The 18,033-nt window shown below is 36.6% G+C and overlaps 3 protein-coding genes across 3 annotated transcripts; all 3 read left to right on the top strand.

The window, feature by feature from the left end:
* The first annotated feature begins 313 nt into the window (after window positions 1-313).
* On the top strand, window positions 314-2,172 carry LOC121793840. The gene is made up of 6 exons (XM_042191873.1): window positions 314-484; window positions 572-641; window positions 1,054-1,275; window positions 1,600-1,690; window positions 1,773-1,881; window positions 1,955-2,172. The coding sequence occupies exons 3-6, from the start codon at window positions 1,155-1,157 to the stop codon at window positions 2,012-2,014; spliced, it is 381 nt and encodes a 126-aa protein (XP_042047807.1). The 5' UTR covers window positions 314-484; window positions 572-641; window positions 1,054-1,154; the 3' UTR covers window positions 2,015-2,172.
* Window positions 2,173-5,877: 3,705 nt separating this feature from the next.
* Window positions 5,878-11,046, top strand: LOC121795048 (EPIDERMAL PATTERNING FACTOR-like protein 8). Its single transcript, XM_042193480.1, has 4 exons — window positions 5,878-6,172; window positions 6,253-6,457; window positions 10,010-10,162; window positions 10,633-11,046. The coding sequence occupies exons 1-3, from the start codon at window positions 6,010-6,012 to the stop codon at window positions 10,122-10,124; spliced, it is 483 nt and encodes a 160-aa protein (XP_042049414.1). The 5' UTR covers window positions 5,878-6,009; the 3' UTR covers window positions 10,125-10,162; window positions 10,633-11,046.
* A 4,469-nt stretch (window positions 11,047-15,515) lies between these two features.
* On the top strand, window positions 15,516-17,593 carry LOC121795047. The gene is made up of 3 exons (XM_042193479.1): window positions 15,516-16,133; window positions 16,345-16,517; window positions 17,199-17,593. Exons 1-3 carry the CDS (start codon window positions 15,627-15,629, stop codon window positions 17,365-17,367), a joined length of 849 nt encoding a protein of 282 aa, XP_042049413.1. The 5' UTR covers window positions 15,516-15,626; the 3' UTR covers window positions 17,368-17,593.
* Window positions 17,594-18,033: the final 440 nt, after the last annotated feature.

Here is an 18,033-nt window from a genome sequence, read left to right as displayed (position 1 = left end):
AAACGAAAAAAAATCTACAAAACACAAACAATAGAAAGTGTAATTGGCTGCATAGTTTATGAAAATTCAAGAAAACTTTGATAAATTTATTACTGGAGTATGTTACATTTCGACTTTAATGATTCCTCATTTTCTTATGAAATTATTTATCTGTGTAAATAATATATTCTGTAAACCAATCATTCCAATTTCCAAACTCAAAAGATTAGATTGAATTGGCTCACCAACCAAAACCTATCCAAAAAATATACACCAATAACTTACAAGCAAAAAATACTACTCCAGTAATATGGAGTAATATATTGTGGAAGTTGTTTTTATAAAAACCGTTACCTAAAAAATAGCAACAACCAGACATCCAACTACTTACATAATAGGTTAGCCATGAAATTGCTCCTTTGTCGGAGAAGAAGAAAACTGAGAAAACACAACCACGAGTCTTATCGCTGAGAAGCGATCGATCTCAGGAAGAAATCATTTCAATGTAAATTTATCTACCATCTCCAATTTGTCATATCTCAATTTATGTACATGAATTTTTATGGAGTATTATTTTTTGGGTAAATGGCAGAAGCTAATCAGCAATCCTTCCTGTCTTCGACGCTTACAGTGAGAGCTTTCCTGATTTTTTTAAATTCTAGGTATGCATTCTTTTATTTATTAAATTTCCCTATTTTATGTTCTCTTTTTTGGGCAATTTCACAAATTAGTTATTTGACAATTTCCGTTAACGTTTGTTTCTCAATCAATGGTTTTTTGGATTCTATATAGTGTGTTTGTAATTTAGCAATAAATTGTTGATTATATTCGTGTTTTGTTTCTCAGTAATAGTAATGCTTAGATATCTTTATATTACTGAAAAAAACATTATTGATTTTCTCCATCATGGAGGTTTCAATTGTCAGGAGCCCTTATATAACTGTGTTTCATTATAGGAGTAATGAATCATCTAATGTTTAGCATTTTTTTCTGAACTAAGATTTCTACTTGATAAATGTTAGATGTAATTTATCCATTCCTTTCTAGCTACAAGATTGATGTGTTGTGAATTAGGAACGATCAACGGTTGTTGTTTCATGAGCTGTTGAAAGGGATCCTTAGCAGGCACCAAAAGCTACCATATCAGTAGCTTTTGATCAGTCAGCACCCGAGAAATGAGGTCTAGCCCAATGTGCTTTGGACTGCGCATGTCATCAAGAGATGCGCCGCCGACCCCAAAGCATGCCAATCAAGCTGCTGGCCGTTCAAAAGAATCAACTGAATACATAAATCCTGGTCAGTTCTTTATTGGCCTTTATAGCTATGCTTCAATTCTTGTAATTGTTCAAACAAATTATGTTGCTTTGGTTAGTCATGATTCTTGTTCAGTTCCTTTCTCGTTTCGCCACTTTATCGCCTTATGGCCTAGACTGGAGTACATTTTTTTGAGTTTTATGATGCTCGACCCCCCTTGTTGTTTGTTTCATATGAATATTTAACTAAGGAAGGAAGAATTGTATCACCTTCAAATGATGAACTTTTTGTTCCATTCATCTCTATGTTGCTCTATGTTTCAATGATAAATGGATTCTCTCTCATTTGTGTTGTTTTTGGTTATAGGTCTTCGACTCTGGAATGAGAGCAGAGAGAAATGGGTAGCCGATAAAAAGATAGCTACTCGATCTCAATTGTTGAACGTGCTCAAATTAAGGTAACGACTAATTGTATGCTAAGAGAATGCAATACTAGCCAGCTATATATTGATTCCATGGTGTGTTTTTTTTGTGGACAAGATCTATCTGCATGGATACAAAGCTTCATCTTTGCTCCGTGACAACGTGCAAGGATATGCATAGGCTGCTTAACAGCGCAGAGCCGTTTCCCAGACCTGTTCCTCTTGGGGTATGGCTGTTCCGTTGGTACGTGCAAGCAAGTTAGGCGCCGTGACTGACTGTTTTGATGAATAACTTTGCAGGAAATGGTGGATTTTCTGGTTAATGTGTGGGATGATGAAGGAATGTATGAGATGATCTAAGAGGGAGATGAGTAATTAGTAAGTATATCAGCAACATGTTCAAAATGGCTTTATATATTGGACATATATATTTTGGCTGTAGATAAAATTAAAGATGTAGGAATAATGTAAGGTGGTTGTGTCATTTTTGTTGGTAATATTCAAACAGCTTTCTCCCTCTTTTACTATTGTTACATTTTTCTGCAGAAATAACTATCGTGTAGCTATTCAAAATTCCACGTTATTTTAGTTTTCATTTGATAAAATTTGGTAAAATATTGATGTGTGATTGAAAATTTTATACAAATAAGAGGTAAAAAAATCGATGTAGGATATGAAGGTGGATGATTGATGCATCACATGTTGTAGTTAATTATAATACTCCATATTTTGAACAATCTCCTTAAATTAAAGAATAAGAAATAATCTAAGATTACATCCTCTATCTGATAATCTTCTTTCCGAACTTTATAAACCTTGTAAATATCATCAAGTCTGGAGCTTAAGATACCGAATTTTGTTTTGACCATCGTCTTTTCTAGAGTTTGAAATATCATACTCCCTCTATCCCATTGAATATAAAACATCTGATGTTCATCAGGGATTTTATATAGTTTTGTTTTGTGAGTTAATCAAAAGAAATTAAAAATAAGAAAGATGAAAAAAGTAGAGATAATATTGCTTTATTTTTAAGAAATGATTCATTTTTAATCGGATAACCCAAAATAGAAAACGTTTCATTTTAATAGGACAGTGAAGAGTGAGTACTTGACTTTCGACCATCATGATATTTAAAAAGATATACTCCCTCCATTCCAAGGAAGATGACCCATTCTTTGGGCGGCACGAGATTTTATGCAATTTATTTCGTTTGTTAGGTGAAAAGAGTAAAAGAGAGGCAACAAAATATGGATAAAGATGTTTTTTATTTTTGACAATGGGTCATTTTAGATGGGATAAACTAAAAATGGAAGTGAGTATCTTCGATGGAAAATATTATGAAAATATTATGAGTATCATCCCATCTAAATTTTAAAATATCAGAACTTATTTTTAAAATTATCCTATCTATAGCTCTTTATGACTAACTCTTTTTGGGAGGCAATGTAAAAGAGATACCATATGGTGGATAAAACTTTTGAGGTAAAGAAGCGTTAGTTTGGTCTGAAATGGAAACTGCGTGCGCCAGCAAACTCATAAATGACGTCAAAAGCGCTGTTCTACACATGCCTGAAGTCGCTAAAAGTCTAATGCGATGTCGCATCGCACCCACTCATATTTCACCCTATAGAAAGGAATGAATTCATTTTTATTTTAAAGACTCTTTTCCACTTTCTTCAACGAATTAGATCTACGTTCAATACAAATCCCAATTCAAGAGTTTATAGTTTGCAGATTAATTATACAAAATGAAAATAATATTCCCTCAATTCCATAAAAATATTGACATTTGAAATGACATATAAACTAATATACAATTGATAAAGTAAGAGAGAAGAAATGAAGAGTAGTTAAAATATTGATAGTGGATAGTGGAACACACATTATATTAGTGTTTATTGGATTGTAACAGTGGTCATAGTGATAAAAATTGTAAATAAATAGATGAATATGCGTATGAGTTGAGGACAACTTTTCATAAATGGAAATTTACATATTTTTATAAGGTAAATTGCTTCAAAAGTCGTCAACTTTGCAAATAGTTTGGTATTTCCCGTAAACTTTAAAAGTTGCATAAAAAGTCATGAACTTTACATTTGGGTGCCGATTTCCCGTGTCAGGTATTCCGGCCATTCGGGAATTGTGTGGTGGAGGAATCGCCACCCTACCTATGGAGGAAACACGATGGGATTGTAGATTGACGAATCGCGACCAGTTACATGTCGCAATGGAGAAGAAAGAGTTGAAATCTCGACGGGAATAGAGATTTCTGTCACAGAGAGAAGAGACATAAACCCTAAACTGATATACATTTTAATTTAATTGAAACTAAAAAACGACGTCGTTTTATTGTTCTGCCGGAGATTTTGCCATGACACGCCTCCGGCGAGCCACGTATGATTAGTTTTTGCCGGAAATGTACCGGGTCGGGTCGTACGGGAAATTTGCAACACTTGGTAAAGTTCATGACTTTTCATGCAACTTTTAAAGTTTACCGGAAATACCAAACTATTTGCAAAGTTGACGACTTTTGAAGCAATTTACCTTTTTTATAAAACGAACGAAAATAGAAAGTGCATGTAGTTTTATGGGACGGGGGAGAGTATAGAAAACTAGGACCTCCTAGAAAAATAAAATGTGTATAGTGTTCCAAAAAAATATGTACTGAAACTGAGACGACTGGATTTTCCACTGGATTCTCCCATGCTACCTACTATTGCAGATATTGTTTCTTTCTAATTTTCCAGTGGTAAATTAGGTGCACCTTTCACTTTAAATTACTGTTTAACTGTTGAATTTCACATCACCATGCATTGCAAAAATTGCCCTTCTCAGATGGGGGGGTCGCCACTCCAATTCAAGCCTGAATAGTAACTTTCCTACTTTGTTCTTCAGGGAAAAAATTTAAATAAAAATAAATTTATATTATTACAACTAATATATTCCTATTAAATATCAGTAGTACAACTAATAATTTTAGATCACTGTAGTGTTGGGTAAACTGTAAACAGTTTTGCAGTCAGGCAGTTACATCCACCACTACCAACATTCCTATGCTACTATTTTCCAGCTACCAATCATTCTACACAAAAAGTGAGTTAGAAACAAAAAAAAAAAAGGAGATAATCTAAACCTAAAATATAAACAATTTCAAGATAGTTCCTGATCTCAATTCAATCCACATTCCACACTACATGCAAATTATTTTATCTAGTGTAATTTATTTATGAGTTACTCCTACTAGAAATTACTATGGATTGCAGAATTGGAAGAAGAATTGTGTATTTGGAGCTGGGGAACATGATTCTTGAGCAAAGCTGCAATCTCCATACCTATAAGCATTTCCAATAAAGTTTGTTAATTTTCCAAGAAGTTGGTGACTGAGATCTGAAATATTCAACAATCATATGCCTCAAAAGTCAAAAGTCAAGCTATTTTATTTTTTCAGTTAAAATTGTTTTCTCAATATTATTATACACAAATATTCCTACGTTTTAGCTGTGGCCTAGCCTATAAACTAAGTTATGCTTGTTAGATTGCACGGAATCAACGTATATATATAGACACACTACACATAAGGTAACATGACAAAATAATTTATAGGGCAGGGGCCGGCTCGTAACCGGTTACTAGTATTGGAATGTCGATTTAATCTCATTGTGGACTCATGACAGTCGAAAATCCATTAAATTCAACCTTTGGACCATTAACCCTACTATGCAACTTCTCTGGAATTCTTGTTCTTTTGCTTGTCATTCATTGTTAGAGCACAAATTTCTTTAGGAAAATTTGTCGGAAAAATAAAAAATGTGTGTGGAATAAACGAAATTGTATTTTGGCCACCAAATCATACACAATTACGTACCCTTAATCCAAATCAATGCAAAAATTTTAAAAATATATCAAAATTATAATATAACTAGCCACATTTGAAATTTACGAGACTGATCAGAAATCGACCAAAAACATGGGTTTTTTTTTTCTTTCTAATTTGCCCATTTATTAACCAATCATCAAATACAATACTCAATGCCTAAGGCATGCATCACAAAAATATATATATATCCAGCAGTAGATAAGCTACTAGCAAACTGTGAATAGTAAAACCCCATATGTATAGGAGTATTCACTTCAATTATAAAAAAACATTACATTTTAGAAAAAAATGAAAATGTGTTGAAGTAATTGATCACCACCACAAAAGTCACCAAAAACAACATTTTCCCAAAAGAAGAAAGGCAAATTAAACATTGTTTTCTGTGAATTGAAATAGAATGCAAGAGGCCCATGATTTCTCAACACTGTGAAACTGTCATGTCCCTCATTCTCCACACAGTCCTCACCTTTGTCTTCAAATGCTTCAACACATTACACATACATATCACACCCCCATTAATTCTATTCCCCACCCTATCACAACACTCACCATGCCTCCATCCACAAACCACCACCACCTCTTCTTCCTCACTCTTGCCCTCACATCCATCATCTTCCTCTCTTCTCTCCCCCCTTCCTCAGGTGATTTTCCCAAAATGCCCTCCATGACTGCATGAGGGATTAGCATGAGATTTACTGATTAATCATGTTTTTATCATCAGGTGGGGCTAAGACATCAAGAGAGGAGGAGGAGGAACTGAGGAAGATGGTGCTGGGGTCGAGGCCGCCTGCCTGCGTCAACCGGTGCATGAGCTGCCGGCCCTGCGAGGCTACTTTGGTAATTCCACCGCACCAAAAGGCAAGTTATGGTGCATCTTCTCACAGAGGGGGAGATGACAGCTACTATCTTCTTTCTTGGAAATGCAGGTGTGGGAATAAGCTTTATCAACCTTGATTAATTCAATTAATCAAACATTTTCATGTTTCTGATCATGTACTTATAACTTTGTATCAGACGCTTTATTTAATTAATTACTTATAAACTAGATTATTATATCGAGAATAATTAATATTGGTTTGGTGTATTTTTTAGGAGTTATATACTATATATCATTAACCTGAGATGTTTAATTAATTGTTTTTTTCACTATTTATTTTGTATAATCTCATTTGTTTAAAGTTGTTCATGGATAAAACGAGATGAATATACGTACTTTATTTGATGTATATATATACTGTATACAACTATACATATATAGATTTATACATGAGATGAATAATATTGGAGTAAGGAGACAGACTGCATGCAAAGGACTTTATCAATTCTATATTTAGGTATGTTCGCTTTCATTGCTAATTCATCATAAGTAAATAAAGAAAAAGAAAATATTTATGGAGGGAAGATATAACAACATCATGCTATCATAGATTAGAGTGAAATTTTTTTAAAAAAAGGCTGCTCGATAAATTTTTTATTTTGTTCAAGGAAAAATATAAGCATATAAGTGAAATAATATTAGTATAAATGTTTAATTACTATGTAGTGGAGTACTATAATTTTTTAAAGTCATGATTGTTTCTACAGTTTATTTCTTTATATGTGACTGTGATAATGGAAGAATGCCGGAACTATGTATGTATTTACTTATCATTTTGTTGGGTTGTTTTCGATCTCTTCTTTAAGATCTGAGGTCAGGTGGGGGCTCAGCATATTTGATTGGACATTTCACCATTTACCAAATCACTTTTATATTTTTACATTATGATACGTCTAAAATCAAGATCAGAATTGCATGCATCATAAATTGGAACCAACCATAGTGGTGTCATTTCACTTCAACCCTTTAAGCATGCATACACAAAAAGACATATACTTCAAAATTCAGGTTACTTTTTTCTTGAAATCAATAATTACTCATTAATTTCAATTCAAATGAATTAGTTGAAATAAGAAAAGATAAATCACAGTTAAAAATTAAATGTGACGAACTAAATTCAAAGGCCGAATTTTGTAAGCAGAAAGAGGGAAAAGAAAAAAACATGATAAGTTGGGTTAACTCTTTGGGCCAAATCCAGACCCGAATTTGATATTCGGAGCCCCGGCCGGAAGCCAACTGAATTAATGAGCGAAACAGAAAATAAGTCAACAAAAAATGGCGTCTTCTTCCTTTACCTGCCGCGAGATCGTCAACCGCCACAATTACCACCACAACCATGCTATTCCGCCGCCGGAAATTTACAGTTGTACCGCCGCAACCACTTACCGTTTGATCTCCTGCGTTTCTGCTTATTCTTACTCCTTTAAATTGGATCGCCGTGATTCATTTCCGCCCAAACGCTATTCGTGGTTGGGATGCCTCCGCGCCACCGGTTCAGCACCGGAGCTGCCTTCTGAGAAACATCTGTCTCCAATATCTGGTGCAATTTTCATGTTTTTCAGAAAATTTAGTCGTAATCGTTTCCTTCAATTTTTGATTTTAATATATGATCGTTTGAGTTTCTACCGATAAATTACCTAGGATTATCAATCTAGAGTGAGTTTATTGACTGCCCATGTGTGTTAAAATTGGTGGGCTGGACGTATCAAAGATTATGTTTGATCATTTGTATTGTATACTTTCTGGATGATTGAACGATTGAGAGAGTATTAGTTGGATTAGACTTAGTGTCAATTAGGAGTATGTGACTTCACTCAATCAGCGGCGAAGAATCTCTTTCGTAGAAGAAAAGGACAATTTTGGTCCATTAGGAAGTTTGCCTTTATTGGTGTTCATGTGTTAGTCAATGGTCAGTTTGAATCCACTCTCTTTAGATTGGTACGGACTATCTTCTGAGTTCTGACTATCATGTTCAGCGTTTAATATCATGCCTGACAGAGGAAGCTTCACCTAGATATAATTAATTAACAATTAGCAAGTCTATATTATTAGACAAAGTAAATAATGGAGGTTTTCTGAATTATGATAGCTAATAAGCCCACTTTCCACCAGTCAAGTAGTCCTTAAACCTAGCAGTATACGGTAATTGTATATCAAGAGGCATTTTTTTGTTGCGTGTATATGATGAGAATACGAGACGTGCATTTATAAGTTGGACATTGTTGTACTATTGGGGACTGGTTGGATATGTTATGAGATTTGAGATGGTCATAAATATATGAGATGAGAAGAGGGGTTTCGTTAACTATTGAGATAGTCCAGTTCAGTAAACTCGATAACTGGTGGTCTGAGATCCATTGAAATTAGAATCTTCGAATATTTGTATCTATACATTGTTAAGGAGTGAGGATTCTAAGCAAATTAAAAAGTGGATTAAACTTCTCCTTAACAAATGGTCTCTTCATTTGCTAATTGTATCAATCAGTTTGAGTGCATTAGTTGGGAACTTATAATCTTATAATGGTATGGTTGAAGATCAGGCATCGGTGAGAACTGACGGCTATAGATTTCGACTGAACTAGTTAAGGCCGCCAACTTGTGATTTAACTTTTCCTTACTTAAACTCAAGGCAATATGTTTAGATTTGCAGTTGAGCTACATCATGTTCTGAAAGAAAATGGATTAAAAAAATTTGTTAGGCAATACAGAACATGGTGAAAGGTTGCAGACAGGGTCTGATGTTGAAACTTTCTTTCCTGTTTATTTCGATCATGGTTTTAGTTTGTGACTTGATGATTATATAATATTATTAACTTCAATATTATAATGATGCCCCTTTCTACCATCTTAAGCTTTCGAATGAGGTGGTCCTTAAACTTGGTACCATAGGCTAGGCCAAAATGAAAGGTTGTACGTTTATCTTACCTCCACGGTTTCACCTGATGAGGCTGATATGAGGGTATGTGTTGAAAATGTCGAATGAAATGCTGAAATGATACTTCTTTCTACTAAGAAGTAATTTCCAGCTAGGTTATCTATTTCGCAATCAAAGAAATAGAACTAATTTCTGCTGAAGTACTGATTAACACATTTTCCCCCGTCTTTCTTCCTTAACAATATTACTTAGCATATCAGCCATCAAACGTAATTTCAATTCCCAACTTCAAATCTTATGCACTCTTAAAAAATCGAGTATCATTGAATATTGAAAAGGGAAATCAGCCAAACCATCTCTCCTTAACTAATAACAACTGATGAACATGTTTGTCCCCCAACATTTCCATCTGAAAGCAAATCATACCTAACCAAATAACTTCAATGAAAATAATTTCATATGGTTAATCTTTCATTCACCGCAGACGAAGCTCGAAAATTGGAGTTTTGATTTATTTTCCTATTTAATGATTTAACATATTAATTCAAATTCCCACTCTGCTGCTATCTGGGACTTAGTCATTGAATTTCAATGTACATACATGCTAATCGTTTGACAATAATAGATGTATTAATCTCTCCGTATAGTATACTTTTGTTTTCACTTACTCCATTATCTGTCAAGTACTGAAATCTTCAATGGCATCACATGATCCATTTTCATCAGGTGTAACGACGACCTTCACCAGATTTCAGGATACTCTAGGGATCTTCTTTGCTGTGCTATTTTGGATGTCTTTTTTCTTCTGGTCTTCTATATGGGATGGGGGAAATGGTGGTAGCCCCAACAAGTTGTCTCGATTTAGGAAATAATTTACTTGTAAGCTGATATGTTGTACATATTTTTGGCATACTTATTCTTAGCATCATTTCATATTTTTTAGAATTTAGAATTTTTAGATCCACTGTTTGCCTTCTTGATCATATTCATAGAATTTCTTATTAGGTTTATCATCCTCGCCTCAATATCAACAGCATGACTTCTCTTTTAGTTTCAGTAAATGCAATCCTTTTTTTACTTTTTGAAGTTGAATTGTCAATATGGAGGAAATGTTTATCCTCCAGCCAATTTTTCTACCACAACATACTGATTTTTTTGGATGCACCTGATTGAAGTTACTCCCTAACCATATTCAAACCCAACAACTGCCATGCTCACTCACATGCCCACCTTTTCACCCTATCTTCATTAGGCCATATTTGAGTGTCTGAAATAAAAAAAAAAGACTATTCAGTGAAGTTTGAAACACAAGCATGTTTCACTCATCTTCTCTGTTTGTTGTATTGCAGAATTATTGATCAAAAGGTAGGCTGTGGTCCCAGCTAGCAACATGTCCATACCTTATCACCATCCATGGGGGCACATGTTCAGGTCAAGTGAATTGATCGTGGCACCCGAGTGCAGCTCTGCCTCGATCTCATTGGTGGACCAAATGCGGCTAATGAATGATCAAGAAAGGTGGAATCCGACGGCCCTCTCTGTGCTGTTTCTGAGTCGTGGCAGCCGGTTATTTGATGGACCGAGCAAGTGAAAAAGGCACGTCCCATTTCCCCTTTTGGGTGTTTCTCATCCTGGCTTTTGAGCATGACCGTGAAATTTATTTATTTTTTAGTTGGCATTTAATTTGGTTTATAATGTATCACCACCATATCTACAGAAGTGGAGTGTGGTTAGCTGCTTGTCGTTATCATGCTTTTCTATAATCTGAGATTAATTCAAGATTACTAGTACTACTATAATTCTTCACCATAAAAAAAAAAAAGTGAGATGTGGAGCCCCTCGTTGCTAAAATATCAATTTTAACATATTTCCTTCGCATCTTGTCACCTTTTTTAATCCCATTTTCCAGATTAAGAATATTTGTGGATGATAATCACGTCAATTTGGCCTTTGTTGATGGATGGTGTTTCTTAAATCTTAATTATTGATTTGATATTAGTTGAAATGGACTTTGAAAAATGTAATGATGTTTCAATTTTACCTATAGCTCGATAAATATCTGTAGTTCGACTTTGAGATTTTTTTCTGAAACAATATAATGGCGCTATTTTTAGCATGTATTTGATTTTTAATTAATGTTCGTGTAATTCTTTTTGAAAAGTAGAGCTTGAATTGAATGAATAAACTAATTAGCCTTAAAGTTTTATCTATATACAAAGTCTGCCTAGATGTATAAATATAGAAAAACTTTTGCAAGATATTGTAAATTTACTTTTGAATTTTCCTAAATTTAAAGCTATCTACTTCTAGTATGTACTTAAATATTAACCGTCAAAAAGAATATATTTGAGTTTTGGAATATGAAATTGCTGTAAGAAATTTAAAAATTAATCTATAAAAAGAAGAATAAAGAAATTGAAACATCATTTGGTACCTGTTGACTTGTTGCTACAAGCCCAAAAGGTTAATGTCGAATGATTTAAAATTCTTTTGCAATTGATAATTTGATAAAATCGTTTATACTCACAACCAATAATCTTGTTTTTTATCTATTCAAAAGTTTTGAAATTTTCAATTTTGGTAAATTTATCTTTTTAATAGAGAAACAACCAACTTTAAGTCAAATCATTTATAGTTGTGTCAGGTTGCATGTAGGGCGGTGTCATCACATAAGGTAATTTGACAAAAATATTCTTTTAGGGCCTGAGGGTGTTATGAAAAAACTTCATTTGTGATTATATATTTTGTTAGGCTCCTCTTGTACTATTTTTTTTGTTAGAGGTTATTGGTGCAATAAGTGAAAAAATTATAGTCATTTGGTGCGGTTCACTCTAATGAATTATAGAAACATAATTATGGTCATTCTTTATTCGCTGAACAATCTTTAGCAAATTTTCGTGGTTCAGTTGATTTTTAATTTCAAAGATAATTAATAATGAATTTAAATTTATTTACTTTGTGATTCAGTGAATTCAATAATTGACCTATTGATTAAAAGAAAAGTGTGTTGTTTCAGTCGATTTAATTAGTCTGTATGACTTATTAATCAGTCATTGTCAACTAGACAACTACACATTCTATTGTCCTAATTACTATTTATTTTCTTTTATTTAGAAGCTACTAGTACATTTTAAAATTTTATTGTAGTACTGTACTACTCTATAACTCCAAACCCTGCTACATATAGTTAGGAGTGTATAACCGCTTGTAAAAGAGTATAAGAAACATAAATTAATGTAAACGGTTGATATTAATAGTTTTCTTTTACTCCAGATTCTGCATAAAAAAACTAAACTAAATGTACAATTTGTGAACCAATAAATTAAATAAAGTTAATCATTTACTTGACACGAACACACAAAAAAACACAGCTAAATTGACAATTTATACACATATATAGATACGACACTGACACAAACATTACATGATCTTTATTATATGAACTAAAAATAAAATTAATGAATATATATGAAACGAACATGACATGATCTTTATTATATGAGGCCATCCGCAATGTTGCCTAGCGCACCGCCTAGCTGAGCGCCGGCGCCAACTGTCCAGCCATTTTCGGAATTAAAAACCGCCTAGCGCTCGGCGATTTCGTGGCATGCGCTGGGCGATCCGCTCGGTGCTATTGCAGCGTCCGGATCGCCTAGACGATTTTTTTTTCGAAACACTATATATACGCGCTTTGGCGTCATTTTCATTCGCACCACTTATTTTAACGAGTACTCTCTCTATCTTAATTTCTGTACAAGATCAACACCGAGAAATGGAGAACACCAACGAAGGTACTCCAGTGACGAGGGGGTCTCAAACTCCCCCGGTACCCGTGGGAGGTGGATGGGGTCTGATGCCAGGGTACTATAACATGTACCCGTGGCAGGGGATGATGCCCGGGATGGCACCTGGGGGGAGTACGCCGGCGTGGCAGGGGGTACCGGGGATGCAGCCCGGTGTGCAGATGATGTCGGGGTGGGCACCCGGGATGCAGATGATGCCTAGGGGGGACGCCGATGCAGCCCCCGACAGGGGGGTACCGGCGACGCATGGGACGCCGGGGGAGGAAAACGTCTATCGCCCCAGTTTTGATTTTTCGACTGCTTCTTCGCACACATCGACCCCAGCGGATTCGCAGTTCACGCAATTTGAGTCTTTCTCCTTAGAGGAGTTGGGGTTCGATATGCTCGGGGTTCCGGAAACTCCCGATCAAATGGGGGGAGCAGTGCGGGGTGGGGGCGACCCAAAGAAGAAGGGCAAGGCGAAGAAGAAGGGCGAGTCGTCGCAGCCGGGTGTGGATAGCCAGGTCCGGAGGAGGTGGACGGACGCGGAGAACGTCGCGCTGTCCAAGGCGTGGGTGAGTGTTTGCGACGATCCTCTCGTTTCGAACAACCAGAGGATCGTCACTTGTGGGGCAAGATAGCAGCAGCCTACCAGACATTTTGCCCGGAGGGGAGGCCACGCAACGGGGAGGATTGCCGGAAGGGGTGGGACCGAATCAGGGCTACCGTCTCTCGATTTTCGGGTTTGTACGCCAACGCCCTCCGCATACAGAGCAGTGGCCAAACGGAGGAAGACTGCAGGAGGATAGCGGAGAAAGCCTTCCCCCAGCCCGGGTTGTATAAGGAGTTCACCAGCTGGAACTGCTATCTTGTGCTGAACGACTCCGAGAAGTTCCGAGTAGGTGTCGATGCTGGCTAGCCGAAGAAGTAACGACTGAACTATACCGGTGATTTCAGCGGCAGCAGCGGTGGTTTCCACGACCTCCCCGAGACGGCCCAGGAGGTCCCGACCCCTCGTTCGTTCGCTCGCCGAACTAGCCCGGTTGGGCACAAGCGGGCTCAACTGGAGGCGAGGGGGGTCGCCGGGGGTTCCCAGGAGGTCCAGTCGGTATCCCCCCTAGGCCAATCCACAACGGATCTCAAATTCTTTGCGCGTCAACAAACGCGCGCTCAGATGGTCAAGACGCTGGCCGAATGGCGGGCGGCGGTAGACCTCGTGGAGAAGAGTTTGCTTCAAACATTGCTCATGAGCATGCAGGACGAGTTGGAGGCGGCACGAAAGGAGACCGGCGGGAGTAGAGGCGGCGGCGACGGAGGCAGCGACGATGGTGGCGACGGAGGCGGAGGCGAGGGTGGCGACAGTGACGTAGGAGACGACGACGAAGACGATGAGTGAATTATTGTTCTTTTTTTAAATTATTGTAATTTTTTTAAACTATTGTACTTTTTAAAATTTTAATAGTATTATTAATGTTTTCCGTATAGGTCTTGTAAATTAAATTCCGTATATTGTGTGATTGTTAATTATTTCATTTTTATATAATTGTTATTAGTGATGTGGCTAGGCTATGGCTGAGCTATTTGCTTGTTTTGATGATGTGGCAGAAGGATTTTTAGTGCTGATGACGTGGCAGAAGGAGTTTGTGGCTAGGCTATGGCTGGGCTATTGTTGGGCTATTCCTATTGTGGATGGCCTGAACAAGAATATGACATCAAATCATCATGTTGTTGTAAAATTGACATGCCACAACGAATACCATCTTTATCTTAATCTTAATACTCCATTAAGAACGATCACTTATCAATCATTTTTCGCTCAGTAGATATTCAACAACAATTTATGTTGTTTCAAAGTAAGTGGAAGAAAAATCGACTAAATTTGTTACTCCATTAAGTAATTATTGATTTATGGTGCAATAATTCTTTTAACCTTATGAGATTGATTCGATCTTCATCTATCATTTATTGTGTGTAATGACCAGTATTTTTTATTTTTTTTTTCTATTTTCTATTAAGGCAACAAAGACCAATTGTAAAAGTTGAAGAATTAGAAGTAGCTAAAATCAGAGGAAGGAAAGAGTTAGCTACAAAAATTGATTTGGAAAAGAAGAAAATATTATCAGAAAAAATTCTAAAAATATCTTACATAGCCATAATTTCAAGTTAAGTTAATGCATTGCATTAAGTTCAAAATATACTACTACACTGAATATATTAAATTAAAATATTTACTTTATTCACTCTCTTATTTTATCATATCTAATGTATTTACTTTTCTATGTTACTTATTAATTAATAAAATCTCATAGTACTTATTTAGGTGGGGGGCCCACACATCTGAGATAAGCGGTGCTTCCTAACGCCACCTCATTATCATCACGTGAAACATTTGACAATTATTGATTCAATTCTTGAATAAAAATCTTTGGTGTTATCATCACTATATTCCAATTCCGCCCCTTTATAAAATCCCCACCACTCTCCTTCAACAACCAAGGAGGAGCAGCCGCCTCCATTAACATCACTACCACCAACTGGAAACACACACAAATCGATCAATCATGCTGCTGAGGAGCGCGTCGTCCCCAATTTTGAATTCATGGCTTCCCAGCAATTCAACAACCGGATCCGGGTCCGGATCCTCGCCGGAGCCGGAATCCCTGCCACAGCTTACGAGGACACGGTCCTTCTCCATGTCCATGTCCTCCGAGGAAGGGATCGGCCGGGTCACGCCAACCCGGTTCGAGTCTGATCTCAAGGATCCGGCGAAGCGCACGCCGCGGGTGCCGAAGCTGGCGCGGGTCCAGGAGCGGAGGGAGAGGCATGAGGTCGGGCCCAGCGCCATGTCCACGGTGGGGTATCTGGAGAGTCAGAGGAAGCCGCAGTCGCTAGTGGTTGGCGGCGGCGTTGGGGGATGCGGCGGCGGGGGAGTGTGCGGCGGAGGTAGGGGTTCGGATGAGGGGTCGGGTCCCGGCCGGGAGAGCACAGACGTTTACTATGAGATGATGATTCAAGCTAATCCTGGCAATGCTCTTCTCCTCGCCAATTATGCTCGATTTCTTAAGGAGGTAGTTTTCTTCTGCGAATTAATCTCGGATTAGGTTTTGGGTGGAAAATTGGGGCATGATTTTATACCTTATGCCTTCAATTTTGTGGTAGGAGCCTTTGTGTGTTTGAGTTATTTATGGTTTGAAGAACTATACTGTTTATCCTTTTTGTGTGAATTTGTGTTTGGAGGGTTGAGATTTGAATTTGGAATTGTTTGATGTGTGTGTGTAGGTTAGGGGAGATTTGGTGAAGGCAGAGGAGTATTGTGGAAGGGCGATTTTGGCTAATCCGAGTGATGGTAATGTGCTATCGCTCTACGCGGATTTAATATGGCAGACGCAAAGAGACGCTGTTCGAGCCGAGGCCTATTTTGATCAAGCTGTCAAAACTGACCCCAATGATTGGTGAGGATATGATTCTTACCTTCTTGCTTGTTTAATTGTGTTGGTTGTTTGCTTAGATAGTAACAATGGTCTGAGCTATGAATACTTTGCAATGAATGAATCTGAGGATATGATTCTTGCTTTCTTGGTTCTTTATTATCTTTGAAGAAAAAGATTATTATAATTGTGTTGGCCTTTTTTGTTTGCTTAGTTAGTTTCTGAGCTATGTATACTTTGCAGTGAATGAATCTCCATGAGAATTATGTGATACAGAGCAAAAAGGATATGATTCTTGCCGTTTTGGTCCTTTTATTATCTCTGAGGGAAAAGTTTGTTATGATTGAGTTGGCCATTTTGTTTGGCTTGTTAGTTTAGACAGTGGTTTGATTCTATGAATACTTTGCAATGAATGAATCTCCATGAGAATTATGTGATACAGAGCAACTAGGATATAATGTTTTGTTCCATATTTATGTGTAGTGACTTAACTATCTCCACTTCATTGCTAATTTATGCATTATTCTGAGCACATGCTATTTTGATTTGTTTGACAAACCTGTCAATGTGTTCTCACACTATGAACAATTAAAAAGGTTAACTAATCCTGTGATAAACTTAAAACTTGTGCAGCTTTTGGCTAATTGGGAAACATAAGTGATTTCATGAGTTTTTCCTTGGTTGAAACTTTATTTCATGGTGCAGCTATGTTCTCGCTTCATATGCTCGATTCTTATGGGATGCTGAGGATGACGAAGAGGAAGAAGAAGAGGAGGAGGAAGCAGTAAACGATATGTACGAGAAAAGAAGCAATCTTCCGTCCAACTTCTTACAAGAGGGAGCTTACTGGCCTCCTATCACAGCAGCTTCTTAGTAATATAGCGACACAACATCGAAATATAGTAGTCATCAAGTGCCAAGGAGAAAATTGTGTAACATTCTTGAATCTTGATGAAATTTTGCTTCTTGGTATGTTTTCTTGCTCTGTTGTACTGTACATATTAAAGAATAGCAAGATTCTGACTGTAACATCTCTCTGTATGAACAATGTTCAGGTATCCATGTTTCTAATATAAGTGGTTTAGCTCCCTTTAATTTCATTTGGATGATGACTTAGAATATGATGAATTTTCTTGTTTTTTTGGATTTTAGCCTTGTTTTTCTTCTTTGCAAGTAGCTGATGAGGGTCCCCTTGGAAAATCTTGAGTTGTTGCAGCAAAAAAATTATCAGCCACACTTAATGATATGCCATATCTTTTCCCTGTTTGTGGATTTAGTTTTCTTTAAAATTTCAAAATTAGATCTAGGGATTTTGGTTATTGGTTTGAATAAGTCTATCGTAAATATTTTTGTAAACACATGTCATCCATGAAAGTTCTGAATGATATTTCTTGTATAATTTGATCTATGGCAAATATAAAAGGGTATTTAGTAATTTACACAAATATGTACGTATAATCATAATCATTTAACTGTAAACTAAAAACAAAATTTATATGATGAAAAGTGAAAAGTAATTAAAATTTTGAATTAGATATGT

Source organism: Salvia splendens, chromosome 3 (assembly GCF_004379255.2).
Source record: "Salvia splendens isolate huo1 chromosome 3, SspV2, whole genome shotgun sequence".
In the NCBI taxonomy this organism is placed as follows: domain Eukaryota; kingdom Viridiplantae; phylum Streptophyta; class Magnoliopsida; order Lamiales; family Lamiaceae; genus Salvia; species Salvia splendens.
Note: the sequence above shows the minus strand (reverse complement) of the source record. Positions and strands in the feature narration are given on the sequence as shown.

Excerpts from the sequence above, each read along its gene's own strand:
- LOC121795047 (XM_042193479.1), top strand. The coding sequence starts at position 15,627 with ATGCTGCTGAGGAGCGCGTCGTCCCCAATTTTGAATTCATGGCTTCCC. Across the intron at positions 16,134-16,344 it reads ATGCTCGATTTCTTAAGGAG|GTTAGGGGAGATTTGGTGAA; the intron begins GTAGTTTTCTTC and ends GTGTGTGTGTAG. Across the intron at positions 16,518-17,198 it reads AAAACTGACCCCAATGATTG|CTATGTTCTCGCTTCATATG; the intron begins GTGAGGATATGA and ends TTCATGGTGCAG.
- LOC121795048 (XM_042193480.1), top strand. The coding sequence starts at position 6,010 with ATGCTTCAACACATTACACATACATATCACACCCCCATTAATTCTATT. Across the intron at positions 6,173-6,252 it reads TTCTCTCCCCCCTTCCTCAG|GTGGGGCTAAGACATCAAGA; the intron begins GTGATTTTCCCA and ends TTTTATCATCAG. Across the intron at positions 6,458-10,009 it reads CTTCTTTCTTGGAAATGCAG|GTGTAACGACGACCTTCACC; the intron begins GTGTGGGAATAA and ends CATTTTCATCAG.
- LOC121793840 (XM_042191873.1), top strand. The coding sequence starts at position 1,155 with ATGAGGTCTAGCCCAATGTGCTTTGGACTGCGCATGTCATCAAGAGAT. Across the intron at positions 1,276-1,599 it reads AACTGAATACATAAATCCTG|GTCTTCGACTCTGGAATGAG; the intron begins GTCAGTTCTTTA and ends TTTTGGTTATAG. Across the intron at positions 1,691-1,772 it reads TTGAACGTGCTCAAATTAAG|ATCTATCTGCATGGATACAA; the intron begins GTAACGACTAAT and ends TTTGTGGACAAG.